Source organism: Lissotriton helveticus, chromosome 5_1 (assembly GCF_964261635.1).
Source record: "Lissotriton helveticus chromosome 5_1, aLisHel1.1, whole genome shotgun sequence".
Taxonomy (NCBI): Eukaryota; Metazoa; Chordata; class Amphibia; order Caudata; family Salamandridae; genus Lissotriton; species Lissotriton helveticus.
In genome coordinates this window covers 1,207,450,809-1,207,475,262 of record NC_136065.1, presented here as the reverse complement: position 1 = coordinate 1,207,475,262, position 24,454 = coordinate 1,207,450,809, and the positions used below count along the sequence as shown (strand labels likewise).

General features: G+C 46.8%; 1 protein-coding gene across 1 annotated transcript in view; it reads left to right on the top strand.

The window, feature by feature from the left end:
- Window positions 1-24,454, top strand: part of CACUL1 (CDK2 associated cullin domain 1) — a 375,285-nt gene that overhangs the window by 67,447 nt on the left and 283,384 nt on the right. The window contains exon 3 of the mRNA XM_078643906.1: window positions 10,441-10,543. Coding sequence (XP_078500032.1) covers window positions 10,441-10,543 — 103 coding nt within the window. The remainder of the gene's footprint in view (window positions 1-10,440; window positions 10,544-24,454) is intronic.

Below are 24,454 nucleotides of genomic sequence, written 5' to 3'. Positions count from 1 at the left end.
AGCCTGCAAAGGCAGTGTGTGTGTGGCAGAGTGCAGGGCCCCTAAGGGTGGCACAATAAGTGCTGCAGCTCTTAGGGGTCTTCTCTGGTCACAATGCCCTGGGTACCTAGGGTACCATTTACCAGGGGCTGACGTGGCCAGAGATGCCAATTGGGTTTTAGTTTCAACACAGTTTTTAGGCAAGGAACACAGGCCCTGGGCACACTCAGTCAAAGCACATCAGCAATTCAGCAAAAAGTGGGGGCATACCATGTAAGAAAGATGAAGGCACTTTCTCACAGGTATTCGGTACTCTCTTATGTTCCCCACCAGGGTCCGCATTATTGTAGATGGTAAGACTCACGTCTGCGAAGATACCAAAGTGGCTTGGGACTAGATAGGGGCCTACTGAAAGGAGATAACTGGGTCAGGGCCAAAGCCCATACGGATTGAGGCAAAGAAACCAAATTCCTCGCAAACAGAACAAGAGAGGGCAGCGGCGCTGCGGGCGGTGTCTGAAATTGCTCAGAGTAGTGGGTCCCCATCTGAGATGGGGTCTGGGTCCATAAATGGGACTGAAGGCTCTGAATCGGAAACGTCAGGCAGGAACAGTTTGGAACTTCCAGTGGCGATGCCGAAAACGGCAGTTGACATTCTATAATGGGGGGGATGATCAACCCGGGTTGGTCTTAATTCTGGGCCGGTGCTTATGACACTGCCACATGCCGCAAAATTTCTTATATATTTGCTGAACTCCACGCAGCCTTGTGAGTCTACGGCACCCCTGAAGGCTCGCACCGAGACAGATTGGGGCCTTCGATGTTTTGCATTACATTAAACTTGGGAGTTTGGGCAGATGACCGTTGCCAGGACGCCTTGGGGCCGGGGAGTTGTAAATTAGGACTTTTTATGTTTGTTTTGTTATGCTCCTCATGCATGTGAAAAAATGTTCAGTTTCAATCCTTCAAGGGGTTAGCAATGGTGGGAGACCCCAATGGGAAGGGAGCCTAGACCTACTTGAGATAGCGGTTACGGACCAGGACCTGAAATTACTCCCATGGAATATTAGGGGGATGGGATCCATGTCCAAGCGCCACAACATATGCAGCTACTTGAAACGTCAGGAAGTACAGATAGTGCTGTTGCCGAGACACATCTCACACAGGGGGAGGTGGGGAGATTTTTGCCACTAAGTTTTCAGCATATGCCCAGGGGGGGGGGGTTCTGATATGGGTCTGACCGGGGTTCCCCTTTGAGGCAACACGTACGTTCATTGACAAGGAGGGAAGATATGTGCTGCTAGCGGGGCACCTGCTAGGTCAGGAGATTACATTGGGCTGTTGTTATGCCCCCAGCCAGGATCGCGTGTCTTATTTGTCCTCTCTCTCCGCTCACGTAGCTGACATAAGGTTGGGGCAGGTGGTGCTGGGGGGAGATTTTTACGGTGTGACGGATGTGAAAATTGGACTGATCCCACCCCACGATTTTGCGTAAGGGTTGGGTGGCCCGGTAACATTGCTGGAGGTTAGGGGTGCCATGACACTGATGGCGAGTGTGAAGACACCGGGTCCTGATGGCCTCCCTGCTGAGTTTTATGCGAAGTACGGGAATAGTATGGCCCCCTGCCTGGTGACTATGTATAACTAGGCTCTCCGACTGGGATACCTGCCATCTTCTACGTGGTGTGCGCTAGTGATCCCACTCCCCAAGACTACGGACCAGGATGCAGGAGTAAAGGACTTCAGGCCGTTGTCCATGCTTAATACCAATTTTAAGTTACTAAGTAAGATACTAGCAACTTGGCTGCTCCCACATAGGAGACACCTGGTTTACTCTGACCAGAATGGGTTAATTCCTTCCCGTAACACATCGTATGATTTACGTAGATTATACTCTGTGCTCTACCTCTCTGATGCCCAAGTGTTGACACGAGCTGCCTTCCTCTCAGTTGATCTGGAGAAGGCGTTTGATTCGGTGAATAGGGGCTACCTGCTCGAAGTCATGCAGAAAATGGGGTTGGTTGAAGTGGGTCCAATTGTTATGCACTCTACCCACAGCGAGAGTCAAGACGGGTAAGACTATTTCTCCACAATATAAGATATCACTTGGTACACGTCAGGGATGCACTCTATCCCCGCTCTTGTTTGAGCTGGCGGTGGAACCACTTGCTGAGCTCTTTTGCCGAGGGGGGAGGGTCTGGGACTGACAAGGAGTGGCAGACCATACGTGATCTCCTTATACGCAGACGATTTGTTTATATATTTGAGGGATGCCGTGAGGGGGGCAGGAAATGCCTTCGGACTGTTGGAAAACTTTGGGTCTCTGTGGGGCCTCCGGATTAACAGGCATAAAACACGTCTGTTCCTGGTGGCAGAGCCCTCCCCTAGACCAGGGGAGCTCCCTGCAGAATATAATTGGACCTCTAGCACATTTAAGTATCTGGGTATCCAGATTTTTCATTCACTGGAATTCATGAGGGAGGGTAATCTGGGTGGGGCCCTCCGTTCGCTCCGCTCTACTGTGGCCTTTTGGAATTCATTCTGACTACCATTGATGGCCATAATGTCACCGACCAAAGTGGTCATGCTGCCCCGCCTACTGTACTTCTTCACTAATCTACCAGTGCCGTTGCCAGCCAGGGGGCTCAGGCCGCTGGATACACTGGTACGAGAACTCATCTGGGTATACAGAATACGCGGAGTACCATTGCGGACCCGCAACGCCCCATGAGAGAGGGGAGGATTGGGTGTGCCGGATTTTGAATTTTACCAGCTGCAATCAAAGGCCCAGTGGCTGAGTGGGTGCACCAATAGGGGACCTACCTGGCGGAACTAGGGCAACTCCCACGCCAGCTACTGGTGAAACTGCTAAACCAGGCCACAATGATCCCATAAAAATCGACACTGCAGTTCACGGCACTACAGTGCTTGAAAAGATGCATGGCAAGACTGCCGGCCACCCCGAGATACTATTGACATTGCCACTGGAGGGACTGCCCTACGGTGAACTGCAGACGATCCTGGGGGCGGAGCACCTGGTGCCCTGGACGAGACTGGGATAGAGACAACTAGACATTGTTATCTAGATAGATGTTTGATTCCTTTTGCTGAACTAGTGGAGGGGTGCGGACTTCCCCCAGGCCAGTTCCTTCTATATAAGGTGATGGTGCAGGCGTTCGGGAGACTATGGGAAACAGAAAGAGATGAACTTGACACACACTTGGTTCTCCACTCACTAATTACATTGGGCACAGCAGGGCACCAAATAAAGTGGTTATATGCATCATTTTTCGAGGCATCACTGTCCCCATTGCAGAAACTGAAGGGCAGGTGGGAAACATTCCTGAATAGGACGATTACTGACATAGAATGGTGTAAAGTATTGGAGTCTCCCAAAAAGATTTCCTGTAGTGCCCCTCTCAAACACCTCCAGGCCGCCTTTGAAGGAGAGCCAAGAGGCTGCCTGGGGTGTGGCCAATTGGATGCAGACTTTCTCCATATGACCTGGAGCTGTGCGTTGCTGCTGGGATTCTGGGTAACAGTACTAGCTAAGATCAATGATGCACTAAATCGTGTGCTTGAACGCTCAGCAGAGGTATGCCTACTTGGCCTATACCACCCAAGTATAAGGTGGGGGAATACATTAATTGATCTGGCACTGGCCAAGCGGCGAATAGCGATCACATGGAAGTCAGCCATAGGACCACAAAATAGCACATGGAATACAAGAGGTGTCTAGGTGGGCTGCAGCAGAAGGTAGAGTGCTGGGTAGGGAGGAACTGAGGGGACTGCGCCAGCGACCAATTGCTGAAGCATGGACGTACATACTGTTTAACTGGGACAAGCCGAGCTGCCATAAAAGTGAAAACGGTGGAAGTGAGTTTTCCCCGGATTAGGTAGGGCAGACACTCTGGGAATGAGAGGGCGAGGCATGGCAAGCGACGTGACTGGGACACTGGCAGTGCTGAATCGGGGCTAAACTCTTCCCCCCCCCCCCCCCCCCCCCCACCCCGGATCCCCCCAATCATATTCCCACCCCTCTCCACCCCCACCCCCCCCCCTCCAACAATAAACGTAGTAGTATACAGGTATAGTGGTCCAGCTGACTAGTATAAAGGTTACATTTCTCCTTCCAGGAAGAGTGAACTATAACACAACCACCCTTGCTATGAACCCTGCCTGACTTATGAGCACCTGCATGCGCTGTTTGTGTCTGTTCTCCTTTTTAGGTCTCGCCTGTCGATGCGCATGCGCATCGAGCAAGCGAGACTATAGGGGCTCATCCAGACTTTATCTAACTTGCAAGGAATCGTGGCGATTCCTTGCAGTGCCCGTGACTTTTAAGCTCAATGCGCATGTGCATTGAGCTTAAAAGCGCGTGCACATGCCCCCAGCCGCCTGCCTTGCCTACTCTCTCTCACAGCCTCCCCCAGCTCCGCCCCCTCACTACTTGATTGCACGGCCGCTAGGCCGTGCCTCCCCTACTCTCCTCCCCCCTCCTCCTCTCCTCCCCTGCCTGCCTGCCGCTAGGCCGTGCCTCCCCTACTCTCCTCCCCCCTCCTCCTCCTACTGCCGTGTCGCACCTCTCCCCTCTCCGCCCCCTCCCCTGCCAGCCGTGTTACGGTGAAAGGCTTGTTTGTTTATTTTACCCGCCGTGTCTCTGCTGCTTCCCCCTGTCCTGTCTCTCCTCCTCTCCCTCTCTATACCCTCCCCCTCCCCCCCACCACTCCCATCAAGTCCCTCTGGCCCTTCCCTCCTCCCCGGACCCCTCCTCCCCTGCCCCCTCCTCCCCTGCCCCCTCCACCCTTTTTGTTTTGTGCATGAAGACGCACACAGATTTATCATCGCCTCCTGTGGAGGAGAAGTTGCTGAACCTTTATTACTCCGCGGCTCTCCCGCCTCCTTTACAGTGCATGATGGGCTTCATGGGACACTAAACAGTGTGGCTGTAATCTCTCTCTGACACAGGTAACCTTTCCTTATCACTTGTAATTGTTTTTTTCCGCCTATGTCTTTCTGCCCGTGTTTTTAAATGTCGGGTTCACCCTACGGGAGTTCGTTAGTGCGGTTAATTATCTAAATTCCATCGGCACATCCACCCCGTCTGCACTCACTTTTATCAGCACGTCCTCCACTTCTGCACTCGACCCTTCAGGTAGGAGCCTCTTTAAACGTGTGCACGACATTGTTGTCATTTTATTAAATAAAAAATAAATGCCTGCATTGCATGTTTACTTTTTCAGAAACTGACTGGGGTCACCTACTGATATGGCAGGGATCTTACATTCCAACCCTCCAGAATTGGGTGGGAGGTTCAGGGCGCTTGCTTTTATTTCTTCCAACTTCGTCGTTTTACCCTGCTGCACCGAAAGAGGCATTCCTGGCCTTGTTATACCGGCCATCAATCACAGTGAGCCCCCACAATGCATTTCTTGCATTCAATGTGCTTTATAAACACAGCACGTTCACCTGACGGTTTTTAAAATAAACTAACAGTTTAGATTTCTGTTTTGCTTTTCTTTTTTTCCCAACATGGAATGCATTTTTAGGACGCATTTTCCTTGGTACTTAAAAACCGAAACATAAATCATTCCTGTTAGTTTATATACAAAAATAAACTCCCATCAAGTGACAGCATTCTGTTCAAATGCATCTGTAACAACATTAGCTATAAAGTGCCCGTCCTATATCTCGCCTCCTTATACCGGCCATCAATCACAGTGAGCCCCTGCAAATGCATTCCATGAGTTTTCTAAACACAATTTGGAATGCAACAGGTATCGCATTTGTGAGTGTTTAGCTATTGGCATTCTAAATGACAATGCCTTTTATTTATGTTTTAAAAACCAAAACATAAATAAAAAGGCATTATCATTTACAAAGCCAACAGCTCAAACTCTGGTAAATGCGAGACCTATTGCATTGCAAATGCTTGTTAGTATTTTGTTAATTAGAGATTTCTTTGGCACACTTGTTGTATGGAGTTGACGGTGAATCTCACAGCACTCCCCAGCAGTTAGTAGGCCCCCAGGGAATAATAAGGAAAAGTGACACAAGCAGGCACATCTCTATCATGTGACATAGGTGGGCTATAACAGACCAGAGCTCCCATGTGATAGATAGGGGTGTGCAGTCGATTTTATCAGGTAGTTTTTTTACTGCATATCTTACGGGCCATTCACAAACTAAATGTGATGCAATAATAAATTGTAATATACTAAACGTCCAAGCGGGAAGAATATGGAAAGCTGTGTTTAACTTGTATTATGTCATTTACTTTACGATGTTATGCATGATTATAAAATGGCAAAGATTTTTTTTTAAAACCCTTAAAAAAAAGTAAGGGTCATGAGGTTTATCATTTTTGTAAATATGTGGGGAGTGTGATGTGATACTCCGATACCTGTTGCGAAGGAGCCAGGTTGGCCACATGTAGGTAATTGATGTGTAATTAATTTCTGTACTGTATGCACTCAAGTCTGTAATTGTGGGTCCCTGTAATTCTGTTGTATTAAAAAAATCTAATAAAAATAAAGTGTTATGAAGGAAGTATGTCTCAACCAGGCATCTCTGGTGCAATCAGCAGTTGCATACTCACAAGAATCCAGAGAGCTTATACATGAGCTAATCCTACTTACTCATGAGCTCCTCTACTCATGGATGTGACTGAGCGGTTGCTGACACCCTCTTCCAGCTGAAGTGTGAACGGGAAGTTTGAGATATGCACTGACATTGGTCTCTGACTCTAGGGCAAGCCTAGGAACCTGGCAAGGAGCCATGCCTTTCACCTCATCCCGAAGCCCTTGGCTATGCCCAGTGGCCTGTGAATACAAGACCTAGTTTTCAGTTGCCCTTTGCACCCAGTCCAATATGAACTAGTTCATGATGAGTTGTATTTTTGCTGTGCCTAGTAGCAATGGGAACAACACTTGCCATTGGAAGCAAACGGAAATAAAACCATTTTTTTTTATATGCTGTTTTGTTACGCGCTCAATTACTACCGGAGTATCCTGGCTCGGAATGAGAAGAGAGAAAAGAAAAAATAACAGTGGGAACAGACTAAAAGGCCATCTTGAACAAATGAGTTTTGAGAGCTTTTTTAAAAGAACCAACGTTCAGGTTAGCTCGCAGGAGCAGAGGCAGGTCATTCCAGGCCGATGCTGCTCTGACCGCGATCGACTGCCCCCCCCCCCCCCATCCGGGAGCGCCGAAAACGTGGAACCAGCAACAAATGTTGAGCGGCAGAGCGCAAAGGTCTGTTAGGCAAGTAGCAATTGAACCGTTTCATCAGGGTAAGCAGGACCGTGTCCGTTTATTGCTTTGTGAGCCAGTGTAAGAATTTTGAAAGTAATCCGCTGCGGAAGTGGCAACCAGTGCAATCTCTGCAAGTGAAACTTAACACTCACACGGCTGGAAATGTTGCATAAAAGTCTGGCGGTAGCATTTTGGATTACCTGGAGGCGCCCCACTAGATAGGCCGGGGAGCCACTCAGCAAGGCGTTAGCGTAGTCGAGTCGGGAGAAGATTAATGCTCTCGCTACTGACTCTCTCGCTGTAGGAGGAAGATATGGAAAAAACTTCCGCAATGCTTTGAGGGTGCCGAAGCATCCCCCCATCAGTTTCCTAATGTGAGCCTCAAATCGGAGATCTTCTCCGAACCAAACCCCCAAATTCTTAGCGGGGATATTAACTGCACCGGGTAATGGAAAACCACCCGGCCACAGTGTTTCTCTGAATCTAGGGGGAAACTGATCATACAATAGGATTTCCGTTTTATCCTCATTGCATTTCAATTGTGCTGCAGCTAGCCAGTTAAAAACCGCGGAAAGACAGGTCCGAATCATCTCCGTGTCCAGATCAGCGCCGGGCCAAGTTAAGCAATATTCTTGAGGAGTTGTGATGCGGAATGCCACTACTGTTGCCATTTGTGATTTCTTCTCTTCATGTAGATAAGCCTGCTGCAGTTTTACTCTATAGCATAGTTAGTTATTGACTTTAAATTTGCCGGGACAAGCATCATGATGTAGTACGTCCCCATCATGGCGCATTGGCCATCTCAGATGAGATGAAACCGCTTATGAAGCATTAGTTTGCTAGAATTTGCTGACTAAATTATGACTTTGAAAGTAAACAAAAATGCAAGACCTGTAGAGAAATCCACCACTTCACATTGCTGCTGTATTTGTCTGTACCCTGGAGGTGCTCCCAAGCTCTTTTCCATTCCTTGAGGGCAGACGTTTTCTTCAGTAAGAAATGCTATTTTACATTTAGTTCATCAGCGGAAATGCTTGTCGGGAGCCACCCCATCTCAGGCCTCTGAGCTAGCTGCACTGCATCTGACTGGCTGACATAAGTAACATCAGGCTAGACTGTGTTTGGCATCTTCTTGATGGAAGCATACTTTCACACTGCTTGAAGTCCCACTTTTACTTTTAAACTGTAGCTGTGGGGTTTAAGCTGCGTGGGCAGTGTGTTTGCTACGCAGGCTGTGCTGTTGCCAGACCCACTGCTGCCAGCTGTCATATCATTGCCATGTGCCTGTTACTGTCAAGCAGGAGCCAGACGATGAGTTGTACAAGCCTACTCTGCTGCTAAGTCCAGCAGCACCAAGGCACAGATCTTCCAGAGTGGCCACTTTGTGGTGGTATTGTTGTACAGCGACTTCCCATGTAAGTTCAACACAGCCAGACTTATAGCTTTAGCAAGGCTAGCACCTCCTGCCTGTTGAACATGTCTCTCACCAAGCTCTTCAAATGCTTGACTCTGACCTACAGGAATGACACCTCGGGGAGACCCTGGTCTCTGGGACCAGGATTCGAGGGTGTGGTAGATTTGACAGCATCAGTCTTGGTAAGAGCTGGCATGATGCAGCTACTAGTAACTGTCACAAGAGCATTGAGGTCATAGTGCATGCACTTCTACCTTACATGTTCTGTTATGCAGCTGCTAACAACTGATGGAAGGTGTTGTATATGTATTACAAATTCTTGGATGACATAACCCAGGCACCTGCATTGCATCGTTGGTATGCTACATCCATGAGCCCCTCATAGGACCCATGACATCTGTTAGGAGCCATGCAGCAGGCTGTGCCCCCTGCCTTGGAACACATTTCAGCCTGGGATACCAGTCGGGAGCTAGCTTCAGCGTCCTAGCTCTTGTGAGCCATGCTACAACCTCTGATGCCTGCTAGTGACCATGCTACTGGTACTGACTCCGGTCAGGGTCCATGCTTCTGCTGGCCCTATCATGTGGTTCCACCTTTGACACTGCACATGATTATGCTACAGGTTCTGACAGCTGTCCTGTACAATGCCACTGGTACCACACCTCACAACTGGGGTGTGGTTGGTATCAATACTATCAATCTCCAAGGCACCCACCAGGTACGGATAATGACAACTCTCCAGCGTTGGAACATCTACTGATCTATCACAAGGTCCCCCATCTTCCTTATAGGGCCTATGTACTAACAGAGGGTAACCAGCTTTCGCTGCCCCATGTTACTAGAAAGCTGTTTCTATTCTGCATCTTGCCCTGAAATGTAACAAGCTTTTGCAAGACCAGATGGTCTTACTTTGTCTGTACTTGGCAAAGCGATGCCAAGTTGCCAGCATTGACTATGTTGTATATGTGGTTGCATGCCTGTTTTAAGGGGTGAGCTGCATATGACATGAGGCTTATGGAGGGTCAGCATGTTTAGAGGCAGGCTAGGTAAGGACTGTATATAGGGTTCAGATCGATAGTATGCACTCTGCCAGGTGTCTGTGTGACTGCAGAATGAAAGGTGTGCCTTTGAGTGCAGGGTATACAGTGTGTGCTTTAATGAGTGTGGGGTGCAGTGGCCTTTTTTTCCTGATTCCTGCGCAAACTCATGTTTGCGCAGGGATTGGGAACACAAGTTTAGCTCTAAGTACTGCATCCTCCGCAACTTTCCCTATGTCAATCCTTCTGCATTTCACCGGGTGCAAATGCCCAGTAAACAGCTTTTATTGGTACTGAATCTGAATTTGGTGTGGGAAACCATATCATTCTCATGTTAACTCCCATTTGTATATGGAACCCCCAATTGTATATGGAAATTCATTATAGCTGTTTGTCTCGATAAATACTGATCCCTGGGTATTTGTTTTTATCTGCCTGATAAATATCTCCTCTCTCACCTGCCCACTGAGAATGAGGGCCCAAGTGTCTCTGTGTACAGGTGAAAGGGTTGGTCAATTTGAGTTGAGGTGAAAGGGTGTATCCATGTGGGTGCAGAGGGAGCAGTTTGCCCATGTAAGTACAGGTTCAGTGGTGTTCTTGTGTGAGTGCAAGATGAGTGGTGTGCCTTAGTGAGTGCAGGGTGGAGCATATTAAAGATATCTTGCCATTGCCCATGTTTGTTTTTAACTTGCTTTGCTCTTTTAGGGGTGTTGTGTGCCTGTTCTTAGTCTCTTAGTCTTGTTTCTTGTTTTCACAGTTGTGTATATAAATGTGTTTGCCAGCAGCACTCGGAACAGATGTACAGCGACCTTATCAAAAAGATAACCAACCACTTGGAGAGAATCTCTGAGGAGCTGCAGGTAACACTTGCAATTCTTGTTTATTTACTTTATTTTCATTTGGTTGATATGCTGAAAAAGAGCACAACACATGCACTAACGTATGCTATCTACCAGACTGAAAACAACAATTTGGCAAAGGTGCAGAAATAAACAAAAGAGCAACCAAGAGGTCAACCTGCGACGATGGCAGGTGGCATGTGTTATCACGTGTGTTGTGTGCGTTACTAACCCATAACTGGTGATTTTCAGCAGTTTGACGCATGTGAGTCAGTCATAGCTCAGTTTTTAACTGTCTTTTTTTCAATTTTATATATTTATACATGTAGAGTGGCTGTAAAAGCACATGCAGTGCATACTCCTGCGATTTAATGTTGGTCCCCGACGCTTGCTGCTTGTTTTTCTTCAAAAAAGTTTGAGTCATAAGATATATTGTGGTTCCATCCTTTGTCCACAATGCACCAGCACACTGGTTGCACCTCAATTTTATTTTCTTCTGCTATTGGGCTTGACGTTTGGGAACGTTGTTCAGAGTTCAATAAAATGCACTGAATCTTCCTTTTTGATTCAGCTGCTCACCCTTCCATCCCTGCAATGAAAAAAGCAATACTGTACCAGCAAATGTTCTGCTGGCGACACTGTGACTCTTGATTTGATAGTCATGGGCTGGGCACTTTAAAGCATCACATCCTCAAGCCACTATCCTTCCAAGTTTTTTCCTTTTTGAGAATGCACCTAGGACAGCGATATGGAATATATTTATTCCCTTGCTTTAGGTGTAGTGCCAAATCATGAGTTCTGCAACTGCTGCTTCTCCAAAGAACACTTTGAGACTTCCTGTGAAGCTTACCTTGCCTTCTGCTGCAAAAAAACGTAAGGTACCGGAGGGAAAGAAAGTTGAGTAATTGCATCGGGCATAACAGCAGCTCAAGGAGAAGAAAGTCTGGAGGCCATTTTCTCCAAGAGCTCCTATGTCAAGGAGGAGGTTGAATTCCTTGAGCCAGTGGTCCATCTGCTGGCAATGGAACCGAATATCAAATTGAACCCTCAAGCACTGATGGCACCCCAGAGCACTGCTTCTGTGTGAGTTTGATGTCCATCTGAAAGCTGCACAAACCTTTGGGTTCTGCTACTCCAACCAAGACACCCTGGACCCTAGATACTACATCCATGGGAACTGAACCAAGCCCCCTGGTCCTTAGGCTCTGAAAAGCCCCACTTTGGGTCAAAATCAACATTGAAACCTTCACTGCAATTCTTGCCAAAGCAGGCAGCAAAGCATCCCAAGCTGCCAAAGTCGGACATCATGGAAGGATCTGTCTGCGAAAGACTCTTTGAGGTCCTGTATGCAAAGCAAAAGAAGGCTTTCATACACCAAGACACAGGCAAGATCCTACAAAACCACTGTCTCCAGGACCCATCTGCCTCCCAAAGAAATACTAGCTTGCCTTCACGGAGGAATCCCAATTTGCCTCTTTCAGGCTTCCCAGCCTCAAAAGGGTGAGCAACTCAGCCACCAGCCTTATGCCTTGACTCAGCCACCGGCCTTATGCCTTTTGCACCATTGCCATTGATACCTCCCCACTCTGCCACCACCACTGCCCCTGTATACTCTCATTCCTGAGCCACAAGACACTGATTTATAAGCAGACAGCCCCTACTACCCACATGACCTATGAGAGCATTTCTGGCCCTGCGAGGGACATAATTCCCTGGGAAGATTATGGTAGACCCCCAAGATGATCCAGATTTAGAGCTCTACCCTGCCAATCCATGCCACAAGATGATACAGCTACATACCATGCAGCAATATAAAGTGCTGCATAACATACCTAGGCCAAAATCCACACAATGGAAGACCAGGACAACTTCCTAGTTGAAACCCTGTCTGAAACAGAACGGGTGTCCACTAACTCGCCATGCTCAAGTCAGCTACTGACAACTTTAAGGAGTCAGTAAAATCCAGTGTAGTTACTCCCAGTGTAGAGAAAAAATTTAAGCTTGCCTCAGGCAATCCAGTTAACATTTGTGGCCAAAGAGTCCCTGACTCCCTGGTTGCGCGCACAGCCCGTAATGGGGCTTATTCACAAGCCACAGGAGGAACCCTTCTGCCAGACAAGCAGTCTAAGCGCATTGATGCCCCGGGAAAGCAGGTAGCACTTGGGGTGGCCACATATGGGCACATAGCCAGTATAATGGGCCTCATCTCCACGTACGACCAGTACAACTGGGAGGCGATGGACGAGCTAGTAAAATGCCCATCTGAAAAGAGCACAGGAGTTGCTTGCTCAGAGGAAAACCCTCTGCAGTGGCAATATTATAAGTGCTGTCAACTGGACTCGTCCACAAGGGTTATTGTTACCTGCAACCTGCTTGCAGGAGTGCCTGGCTTAAGGTGTCTGAGTTTAGGCCTGAGATGTAACAGGACCACTCAACTGTCCAATGTGATGGCAATCATCTGTTTGACCCCTGTTGACCAAATGCTTGAAAAAATCAAGGAAACTGACATTGCTAGTCCTTGGACACCCTACAGCACCCCCCACCCCCTTCATTTTTCATCTGTGAACCTGGCCTGCACTAGTGTTAGGTGAGTTCTAAAATGTTATGCCGATACAACTACTGCTCACTGTTTTTTCTGGTTTAAGTTCTGTCTCTTATGGTGGTTTTGATGTAGTCTTTAATAACCTTGATAACCTAATGAATGACTTCATAGTATGTACTCCAAGAGATTTCAACTATGTAAAGTAGTCTATTCAGTGCTCTTTTCTTACCTTAGTCAAGTTGATCTGTCGGCTAGCCCTGCGGATAAATCCATGCCATCTGATAACTATACTCTTTAGAATAAACTGAGCATATTTTCTAGCCTATTCTAAGACTCGAAGTGCAGACTAGTACAGGTATTCACAGTTCTTTAGGGATGCCTAGTTCTTTTGTCTAAACCTATTTTTATTACAGCGCTGCATTGTTGTCACAAAAACATGCACATCTTACAATTCTCATAATCCGCCCATAGGGCCATTGCAAGGTGTACATCTTGGCAAAAGTGGTGCACCAGGGTTTAAACACCCTGGCGCAATTATGTGCAGTACTGTTCATTACAATCAGAATGCACGAGTTACATAGTATTATAAAAGAGAGGAATAAAAACGGGAGATAAAAACAGTAACTCATGGCAGTGACTGGTGACGGTATTATCTAAAACATAATGTTCGAGGCATGTGAGCTGCTGAATTCATATCTTTGCATAGATCGCCGCCTAGTGTTGGGTCCAGATGATTGCACCTTGTTGTCCTGGAAGAGTCTTCGAAGTATCACGAGATAGGTGACTCCTCCCCTGGACAACAGTGCGCATGGGCATCTTCTCCATCCTCAGATTGTTTTTTTCCGCCATTGGGTTCGGATGTTATTCCTCTACTCCAACTTCGAAATCGAAACTAACCTACTTTCAAAGGCCAAAAGGCCTTCTACCTCGATGGTATTGTTCTCGTTCGGTACTCCTTGACTTGTTTTAACTTTCCATCTCGATGCGGTCGTCGACGCGGGCCGTTGGGCCTTTTCGACGCCACGTGGGACTGCTGTCGATGGAAAGGAGTCCGTTCAAAAGGTGCCCACAATGCCACGCCAAATTCCCGCATACTGACAAACCTACAGTATGCAACAGGTGATTATCACCAGACCACAACGAACAAACTTGCTCGGCGTGTGCCCAATTCCGTTCGAAGAAAACCATCCGGAATCGACGGGCCGCTAGGCAAGAGATGCATCGGCAAGCACCAGAACCGGAGAACATCTTTGATGACGAACACGACCTCCCGGAAGCGGCAGACTCCGATCTAGAAATCGTCACCGTTGAGGACCAGTTGGACTCCGATGACCAGATCACGCTGGGGCAAAAAGTGAGTACTCAGCCCTGACCCCTATTAGTCAAAATAGAAAAGGCTCCGGTCGAAGCATCGCCTAAAGGCCTTAGCCGAGATCGACAACTTACTTCAGAAGCCCCGCCTTCCGGCTCGGCTCCGAAGCCCAAGACTAAGCCTTGTGATACACCTGGGCCGAGTAACACTCTCCCCAAAAAGGTTGTTGACCCGAAAAAGGTTATCGAACCGAAGGTCACCGAACCAAAGAAGGTTGTCGATCCAAAAGTCGTCGAACCGAAGAAGGTTCTCGAACAAAAGAAGGTTGGCCAACCCAAGAAAGTTATCGAGCCGAAAGCTCTCGAGCCGAAAAAGAGCTCTAAGCCACAGAAGGTCGTTTGATCCAAAGAAGATACTCAACCTGGAGAAAAAGCCCGTCGACACAAAAAAAAAAAGACGTTGACTCGAGCAAAAACATCGAGCCGAAAAAGGTAATCGAGCACAAAAAACAAGACAAACTTATCGAACCAAAGACTCTGGTCGATCCGAAACAGGTTGTCGATCCAAAGAAGGATGCAGAACCAAAAAAGACTGTTAAAGTACTAAAGAACGTCAACCAGGACAAAGTTGTCGAACCGAAAAAGGTCTCCGACCCTAAAGCAACAGTCGAACCAGACAGATCTCCACAACCTAAGGCTCTCGAGCCAAAAAGTCACGGATTAGTCACCAAGCCAAGAACATCGGCGCCAAGAACATCGGCGCCACGGACAGTTGAGGAAGAACTCTTCCATCCTGATCCAGTGAGTGAGGAACAATCTAAACTGTCCATAGACCCTGAAACAGGAAAGGTTACAGTTTACCATCGGTAAAAGAGACCATTGGACACAGACACTCCTTCCCCTGTTCCTCCAAACAAAAAAGACTTCGGGACATCTCCCTCAAGACCTTTCACTCCTCCTCCTCTCTATCCTAATATGCCTTTTGTGCCTTACTCTCCTACACATTCACAGTATGATGAAGAAGAGAACATGGGCGTAGATCCTTATGGCAATTTTGATGAGCCACAGGATCCTGAAGCACAAGATAACCCATGGGATGACCAAAACGATCCATATGATCCACAGCCCATCCCAGACACCTCCACATACCCTACAAAACCGTCGCCTACTGACGACACCATTCTTTTCAATCAATTGCTAGATAGGGCAGCAAAATATCACAATGTGGACATGCACACTGACCCCATAGAAGAGGACTTTTTATTTGACACCTTTCCTACTTCCGAGAAAAATGTCAGGACACTTCCTATGTTAAAAGGGGTACTTAAACAACATGCGCCAGACATATTCAAAGATCCAGCCAGAGCGTGTGTACTCAATCCCAGAATAGAGCAGAAATATAAGTCGGCCCCTTCTGACCCCGCCTATATCAAATCCCGATTGCCTTTAGACTCACTAGTAGTGGCAAACGCCCGAAAGAGAGCCAACTCACAAACAGGAGATGCTCCCCCTCCTGACAAGGAGTCTAAGATCTTAGAAGCCTCAGGCAAAAGGGTGGCCTCACAAGCTGCAAATTCATGGAGGATTGCAAACACACAGGCTTTATTAGCACACTATGATAGAGCGCACTACGATGAACTTGAAGGTTTGCTGCAACATTTACCAGAACCTTTTAAAGCTAAAGCCAACGACCTCATTCAGAAAGGCAAATTTATAACTAATGCTTCCATTAAATGTGCGCTTGATGTAGCTGATACAGCAGCAAGATCCATTAAGACTAGTGTATTACTAAGCAGGCATGCGTGGTTACGCATCTCTGGTTTTAAGAACGAGGTGCAATCCACAATCCTCAACCAACCAGTTAACCCAGATTTCCTGTTTAGTCCAGCAGTAGACTCAATCTTAGACAAAATGAAAAAAGATACTGAAACTAACTGCTAAGTCTATGGGCGCACTTTAGTTTCAACAACACAGAGGTTCCTTTTGTCGCTCCTCCTACAGAGGTTTGGCAAGAGGCAACACATCACAGGCTTCCTCTACATTCAAAAGTAACACCCAGAGTATATTTAATAAAGGCTCCAACAGAGGGGGTTATAGGGGAAACAATAACAAGGGCAGGGGACGTGGCGGCAATAACACCAGAGCCTCCACTGCCACCAAACAGTGACTTTATCATACTCCCTCCGGACCACCCAACACCGGTCGGAGGCAGAATGAAACAATTCCTACCAGTCTGGATACCATTACCACAGACAGGTGGGTGAGACAAATTATCCAGTATGGTTACTGCCGGGAACTCACTTCTACTCCACCCAACATACCACCCAAACATCGTCCTATGTCCAAAGAACACATCACACTGTTACAACAAGAGGTTGCGTCCATGCTAGAAAAGGGAGCCATGGAGCCAGTCCCTTTTCAACATCAAGGGACAGGAGTATACTCTCTATACTTCCTAATTCCCAAGAAGGATGGGTCCCTCTGACCCATTCTAGACCTCAGACCGCTAAATCAATACATACTCTCAGAGCATTTCCATATGATTACTCCACAGCAAGTACCCCTGTTACTCCAGCAAAATGACTTCCTTGCTACATTAGACCTCAAGGACGCATACCGCATACTTTCACATACCTATACATCCAGCTCACAGAAAATACCTCAGGTTCACAATAGAAGGGCAACATTATCAATTAAAAGTTCTCCCCGTCGGGGTAACTACGGCCCCAAGAGTTTTCACAAAATGCCTAGCGGTTATAGCAGCACACCTCAGAAGGCAACACATCCACGTGTTTCCATACCTCGACGATTGGCTCATAAAGGCCAACTCGTACGCGCAGTGTGCAAGCCATACGTCTCAAACACTTCAGCTGCTGCACAGTCTGGGGTTTTCCATAAATTACCCAAAATCACATCTACAGCCCTCCCACATTCAGCAATATCTGGGAGCCACAATGCGTCCACTGCAGGAATGCCTAGCAAGGCAGTGGAACCAAGCTCAAGGACAATTAAAAGACCTAGTGTTGGTGGACAGTCGCTCTTACAACTCTCTGCAGTGGTGGAACCCACAAAACCTTTCCAAGGGGCGACTGTTCCAAGAGCCGGTTCCACAAGTAGTACTAACAGCGGATGCATCACTCACAGGTTGGGGAGCCCACCTACTTCAATTCACAGTTCAAGGGCTCTAGATAATCGAACACAAAACACTGCACATCAACCACTTAGAGTTGCTCGCAGTATTTCCAGCACTGAAAGCTTTTCAGAAGTACTTGTACAACAAGACGGTGTTGATCCGGACGGACAACATGACTGCCATGTATTACATACAGAAGCAGGGAGGGACACACTCTCCTCAGTTATCTCACCTAGCACAGAGCATATGGAGGTGGGCAATTCCAAAGAACATCTTTCTCCTAGCAGAACACCTGCCGGGGAAAGACAATCAAGTAGCAGATCTGTTAAGCAGGCACAGCCAACAGCTACACGAATGGGAGATTCACCCACAGGTTCTCAAACCATTCTTTCAGCAATGGGGGCATCCAGAGATAGACCTGTTTGCCACAAACGAAAACTCAAAATGCCAGTACTTTGCCGCCAGGTTCTCACATCTGTTGTCACAGGGCAATGCGATATGGATGAACGGGTCAGGCAGATTTGCGTATGCTTTTCCACCAGCACCACTGATTCCGCTGGTGGCACGCAAACTACGCCAGCAGTCACTCACAATGATCCTGTTTGCTCCCACATGGGCAAGACAACCATGGTACACAACATTTCTAGAACTTTCAGTAGTTCCCCACTAAAGACTGCGCCTCTCTCCACATCTTTTAACTCAGAACCATGGAGAAATCAGGCACCCAGATCCCAATCAGATGAACCTAGCGATCTGGCTCCTGAAGTCTTAGTTTGGGTACCTTAATTTGCCTCCTGATTGCATGAACATTATCAAGGAGGCAAGACGTCCAACTACTAGAGCATGCTATGAAGCTAAATGGAAGAGCTTTGTAATTTATTGCAAAATTAACCAAATCAACCCATTAGATGCTTCCATCCAAAACATTATCTGTTACCTACTGCATCTTCAAAGATGCAATTTCGCATACTCTTCTATAAGACTACATCTTGCTGCTATTGCATCTTACCCCCAAAATAGACAACACATGTCTATGTTTAGAGTACCCCCAATCAAAGCTTTTGTGGAACAACTTAAACGGATAATCCCTCCAAAGCACCCACCTTCACCAGTCTGGAACTTAAATATAGTACTTACCAGACTTATGGGACCTCCGTTTGAACCACTACATTCATGTGAATTACAATTTCTAACTTGGAAGGTGGCATTTGTGATTGCCATTACCTCCCTCAGAAGAGTGAATGAGCTACAGGCATTGACCATTCAAGAACCTTTCATGCAAATACATAACAATAAGGTAGTGCTTCGTACTAACCCTAAGTTTATGCCAAATGTTATATCCACTTTCCATATCAATCAGTCCATAGAATTGCCAGTTTTCTTCCAAAACCCGCAGTCAGTGGCTGTGAGAGCCCTACACACACTAGATGTAAAAAGGGCTCTGCTATATTACGTTGACAGAACCAAATCAGTCAGGAAAACAAAGCAACTATTTGTTGCTTTTGCACCACAACATAAAGGGAATCCCATCTCAAAATCAGGAATAGCCAGATGGATAGTTAAATGCATTCAGATATGCTACCAAAAAGCTAAACGCACTCTAACAGTTCCCCCAAAAGCACACGCCGCGCAAAATGGGGGCATCCATGGCATTCCTAGGAAACATTCCCCTAGAAGAGATATGTAAGGCAGCTACATGGTCTACCATACACGCTTTCACTAAACACTACTGTGTAGATGTGCAAGCAAAGCAGCAAGCTGCTGTGGGCCAGGCTGTCTTTAAAACTCTTTTCCAAACTGCTGCAGCTGGTACAGGTGACCACCGCTAGAGGAGATACTGCTATACAGTCTATGCAAAGATATGAATTCAGGAGCCCACATGCCTCGAACGGAATATGCTACTTACCAGTATGCATCTGTTCTTGGCATGTAGGGCTGCTGACATTCATATCGCCCACCCTCCTCCCCGGTGCCTGTTACAGCTACAGTACTTTTCTACTAGATTTACATGGACATCTCTTAACTTTCTATACTCCATCTTTGCCACAATGGCGAAAAACAATCTGAGGATGGAGAAGATGCCCATGTGCACTGTAGTCCAGGGGAGGAGTCACCTATCTTGTGATACTTCGAAGACTCTTCCAGGACAACAAGGTGCAATCATCCGGACCCAACACTAGGTGGCGATCTATGCAAAGATATGAATGTCAGCAGCCCTACATGCCAAGAACAGATGCATACTGGTAAGTAGCATATTCCTACCATATGTCTGTTCGTTTTTTGGGGGGGAAGGGATGCTTAGAGATTTCTAGCTTTTCATGTAGTGTCATTCCTAAGCCCTGTCAATAAAGAGTGTTCTGATAACTGGTCACTTGGTTAACACACTTGTTGGAGTCACAGTTGTGCGTATGCAATCTTAGAATTGGATTGTTCATGTCCGTCCCTGTTTATTCAGTGTCGCCACATGTTACACTTCATTCTGTGATGGCCCACGTCTTGGAATGTGCATGTCGCCCCTTTTACTTTCAGTGCCACAGCATGTTATACCTCATTCTGAGATGGCTATCTTCGTAAAATGTGCAGGCCATTCTCTTTATTTTCAGTGCAACTGCATGTTATACCTCATTCCAAGATGGCTCACTTCTTGAAATCTGCATGTCACCCCTTTGTTACCAGTGCTAACATATATTATACCTCATTTTGATATGGCCCCATTCTTGCAATGCACATCACTCCTTTATTTTAGTACTAGCACGTTACAACTCATTCTGAGAAGGCTCACGTCGTGAATTGTGCATGTCAACCCCTTGATTTTCAGTGCCACCACATGTTATAACATCCTGAGATGGAACACTTTTTAGAGTGTGCATGTCACCCCTTTATTTCAGTGCTACTGCATATTATGCCTCATGCTGGACTGGTACACTTCTTGGAAAGTGCATTCCATTCCTTTATTTTCTGTTCTACAGCATGTTATACCTTATTGTGAGATGGCTTACTTATATTCTTTAAGTTGAGTTTTTTTGTAATGTCTCTATCTTACAGCCAGAAGTTATGTTATGTTATATATTTATTTCTATAGCGCACGGCTACTCCGAGGAGTGTCCCGGCGCTTTATCGAGGCAGCTCAGAATAAAAAACATAACACCATTCAGCAGACAACAGACAAGGAAAAAAGAAACGGGGATCCTAAAGATTAAAAAGCCAAGTCTTCAGGCCTTTCCTGAACAGGAGCAAATTCGGGGAGGATCGTAACGCCAAAGGCAAGGTGTTCCACAGCTGAGGGGCCCTCAAACTAAAGGAGCGTCCCCCAGTACGTGCCTTCCTCACTCGAGGCACCACAGCCAGAAACAAAGACTCTGACCGCAATGATCTAGTCGGACGGTAAAAGGCCAGCCTGCGTTGTAGGTACTTTGCTCCCGCGCCAAATAGCGCTTTATGCGCCAAGGTCAAAACCTTGAACATGACCCGCTTCCGGATGGGCAGCCAGTGGAGCGACTGCACCAGTCCGGAGGCTCTCGCTCGCCTGTGAAGGCCGAAAATGGCGCGGGCCGCGGAATTCTGCACAACCTGCAGCCGCTGGACAAGATAATCCGGAAGACCTATATACAGGACGTTCGCGTAGTTCAATCTGGAGCCCACTAAGGCTTGCACAGTAATCTTCCTATGCTCTTCTGTGAGCAAAGGTAGGAACTTCCGGAGCATCTTGAGTATCCCATAGCAGGTGCCCGTCAGGCCCTGAATATGTGGAATCAGCGACAGGCTATTGTCCATCTTTACTCCCAGATTTTTGGCCACCATCGATGCCTGGGCAGGGGGGCACATATCCATGGGCCACCACGCCCGCCAGTCGGGGTCATGGGAGCAGCCGAAGAACAACACCTCCGATTTGTTGGAATTGGCCTTAAGGCTGTTCGACTGAAACCAGCTAAAGACCAGCTCCAAACATCCCCGGATGTTCTCTCCATCGAAGGCCTGATCCTTCCCACACGCAAATAGCAGTTATATGTCATCAGCGTAGGACACGATCAGGGCCCCAAAAGACTCCACCAGTGCTGCCAAAGGTGTCATAAAGATGTTAAAGAGAGTCGGGCTCAACACAGAACCCTGTGGAACCCCGACTCCCAATGGCGGCATCTCGGCGGAGCTCGGAGAGGCCCAGACCGTTTGTCGGCGGCCCTCAAGAAAGGATGTAAACCAATTGTACACCGTCCCCCTCAGACCGATGTCATAGAGTCTGGCGAGGAGCACCTTATGGGGGACGGTGTCAAAGGCCGCCGACAGATCAAGCATGACCAGCATGGCCATGATCACTGCTTCATTGCAAAGACAGAATATTCATAATGCAAACAAGCATAACATTGGAGTATGACATAAGTGCACAAAAGCCAGCACCACTGTCATTTTGTAGTATCAAGACTCCCAATGATTTTAGGCAGTAGTGCTGTCCCAGTGATTACCAATGCTTTGTTGCTTAGCATGCAGATGTTATTGCCCTGCAAGGTTGCACACCCTTTTTGTTTTTTACTGGTCACCATGTGCATAGGAGAGCATCTCCAACTGTAGCAGAATCAAGGTACATGTATCAGTCTGCAAACCCACATGATCTGTCCACAAATACATTCACGCGCACACCATAGACATGCACATTACTCGTACACAAAGTGACTGTTAATCCATCTATAAACAAACAAACTGATCTTTGTTCACCTTTGCACAAATACCCATCAGTCCACAGACCTCTTTTAACATAAATTTTTCATCCACAGGCATCTACTTCTCCCATCTAGCCATACAAATTCAACATTCATCCAAACATAAATTCATCAACCTTCACACCTGTGACTCCCCAACTACCCACCATTCTACCGTCCACTCCTCCACCCACTCACATCGTGATACAACAATTCACCTCCCACTTACCCATCCAAAATCAACCATTTACCAGCTCATCCATCCATACATACATTTGCCAATCCGCATAACCATACCGAAGCTTACACATCATATAGGGAAGGGTGTGTTTGAGGCATGTGCACTTGCTTGGCATACTCCTTCCATCTAGTGTTGGGTTGTTTTTCTTGAAGTCTTTTCCAGTCACGAGGTAAGGGGACTCCTCCTTTCGGTGATAGAGCGCATAGGCACCAACTCCATTGTTCGATTGTATTTTTTTCTTCTCACCATCGGACGTGGTTTGCAGTGCTCCGGTTCGAACCGTTCCTCAGGATCCCCTCTGTGCACAACCCACTATACCCTCGTCGGTATTGTTTCATTTGTGCTTCACCATTCTCTGCATGTCGAAAAAATAGGAAAACTGTTTTCGTTTGAGTACACATCGTTGGCGGCCTTCAGGACTAGCTGCGTTGGTAGACTTCCCCTCCATTCTGTATTATCCAGTTTTCTGCCGAGAGAACGGACTCTGTTTCAATTCTGTCCTTGGTGCCACTCCAAGTATCCACGCTCTGACCTGCATAAAGACTGCAACTTGTGTCTCTCACTGGAGCACAAGGAAGATTGCGATGCTTGTCGATCGTTACAGTAAAAGAAGATTTTGCAGGATCATAGGGCTAAGACGTTCCAGCAGGACAGGTTGCAGTATGTAACAAAGCCCTTTTGCCACTCAAAGTTTCTTCCATCAAACAATAGGTTTCTGAGCCACCACTGCCTTCTGGCCATGATCGGCACTGAGAGGCTAATTCCATTGCCCCGCCCTCTGGCTAGGCACCTAAACAGATAGTCAAGCTTTCCGGCTCGGGCCGAGTCAATAAACACTACCTACAGCACCGAAACCTTCGGCTCCACAGGGTTAAAAAGATAGGTCCAGCTGTGCACCGAAACCTTTGGCGCCGAAAACAATGGATGCTCATCAAAAACCTCCGGAACCGATCCTGGAGAATATGCAGGAAAAGCTGGATCCTAAGCAGAAAAAAAACTACATTAATCCAGACGCTGGACTAGCTAAAAATGTTACACCTTCCAAAAGGAACATTCCTTCAGAGGGTATAAGTTATAAAATTTCTCTAAGGAAGAAAAAGGACATGGCTACAAGCCCTATTCATCCTGTTACTCCAACACCTCCACTATATTCACCACCACTAGCCTCAAACCCTTTAGATATTACACCACAGGGTTCTCCATACACACAGCCTGATACTGATTATAGAGGTGACGATAGTCCACCACCAATGGAACCTTGGAATGATTATAACATTGATTCTCCTATGGATAATGATCCTGACCTATACCCTGCAATGCCATCACCTCCTGATGACAACACAGCATACCAGGAGTTAATTTACAGAACAGCATCATACCAAGGGGTCACACTACATAAGGAATCTTTAGAGGAGGATTTTTTTATTTGAATCTTTAGGAACATCACATAGGACGGCACAATCTTTACCTATGTTAAAAGGCATGATGCAACATGCTGATGATATTTTAAAGACCCTGTATGTACTCTTATTTTAACACCCAGGGTTGACAAAAAATACAACCACTTCCAACTGATCCAATTTTTACTAGAGGACCTATGCCTTTAAATTCCTCAAGTTGTGTCCAATGCTTTGAAAAAAGAGCAAATTCCCAAACTTTAGCAGATGCACCACCTCCAGACAAGGAGTCTAAGCTAATAGATGCATCAGGGAAATGGGTGGCTGCACAATCCACCAACCATTGGTGTATTACCCAAAAATCAAGGCCTAAAAGGAAGATATGACGGGGCACACTGGGATGAAATGGAGCAGTTGCTCTAATATATCCCAGAAGAACACAGGAAAAAAAGGGCAAGAATTAGTACACAGGGGAAATAAATACATAATTAAATCAAATATGCACTAGATGTTGCTGATACAGCAGCAAGGGATACTAACACCAGCATTCGTCTTAGAAGACATGCATGGCTGAGAATCTCTGGGTTTAAATCTGAGGTTGAACAAACTATTCT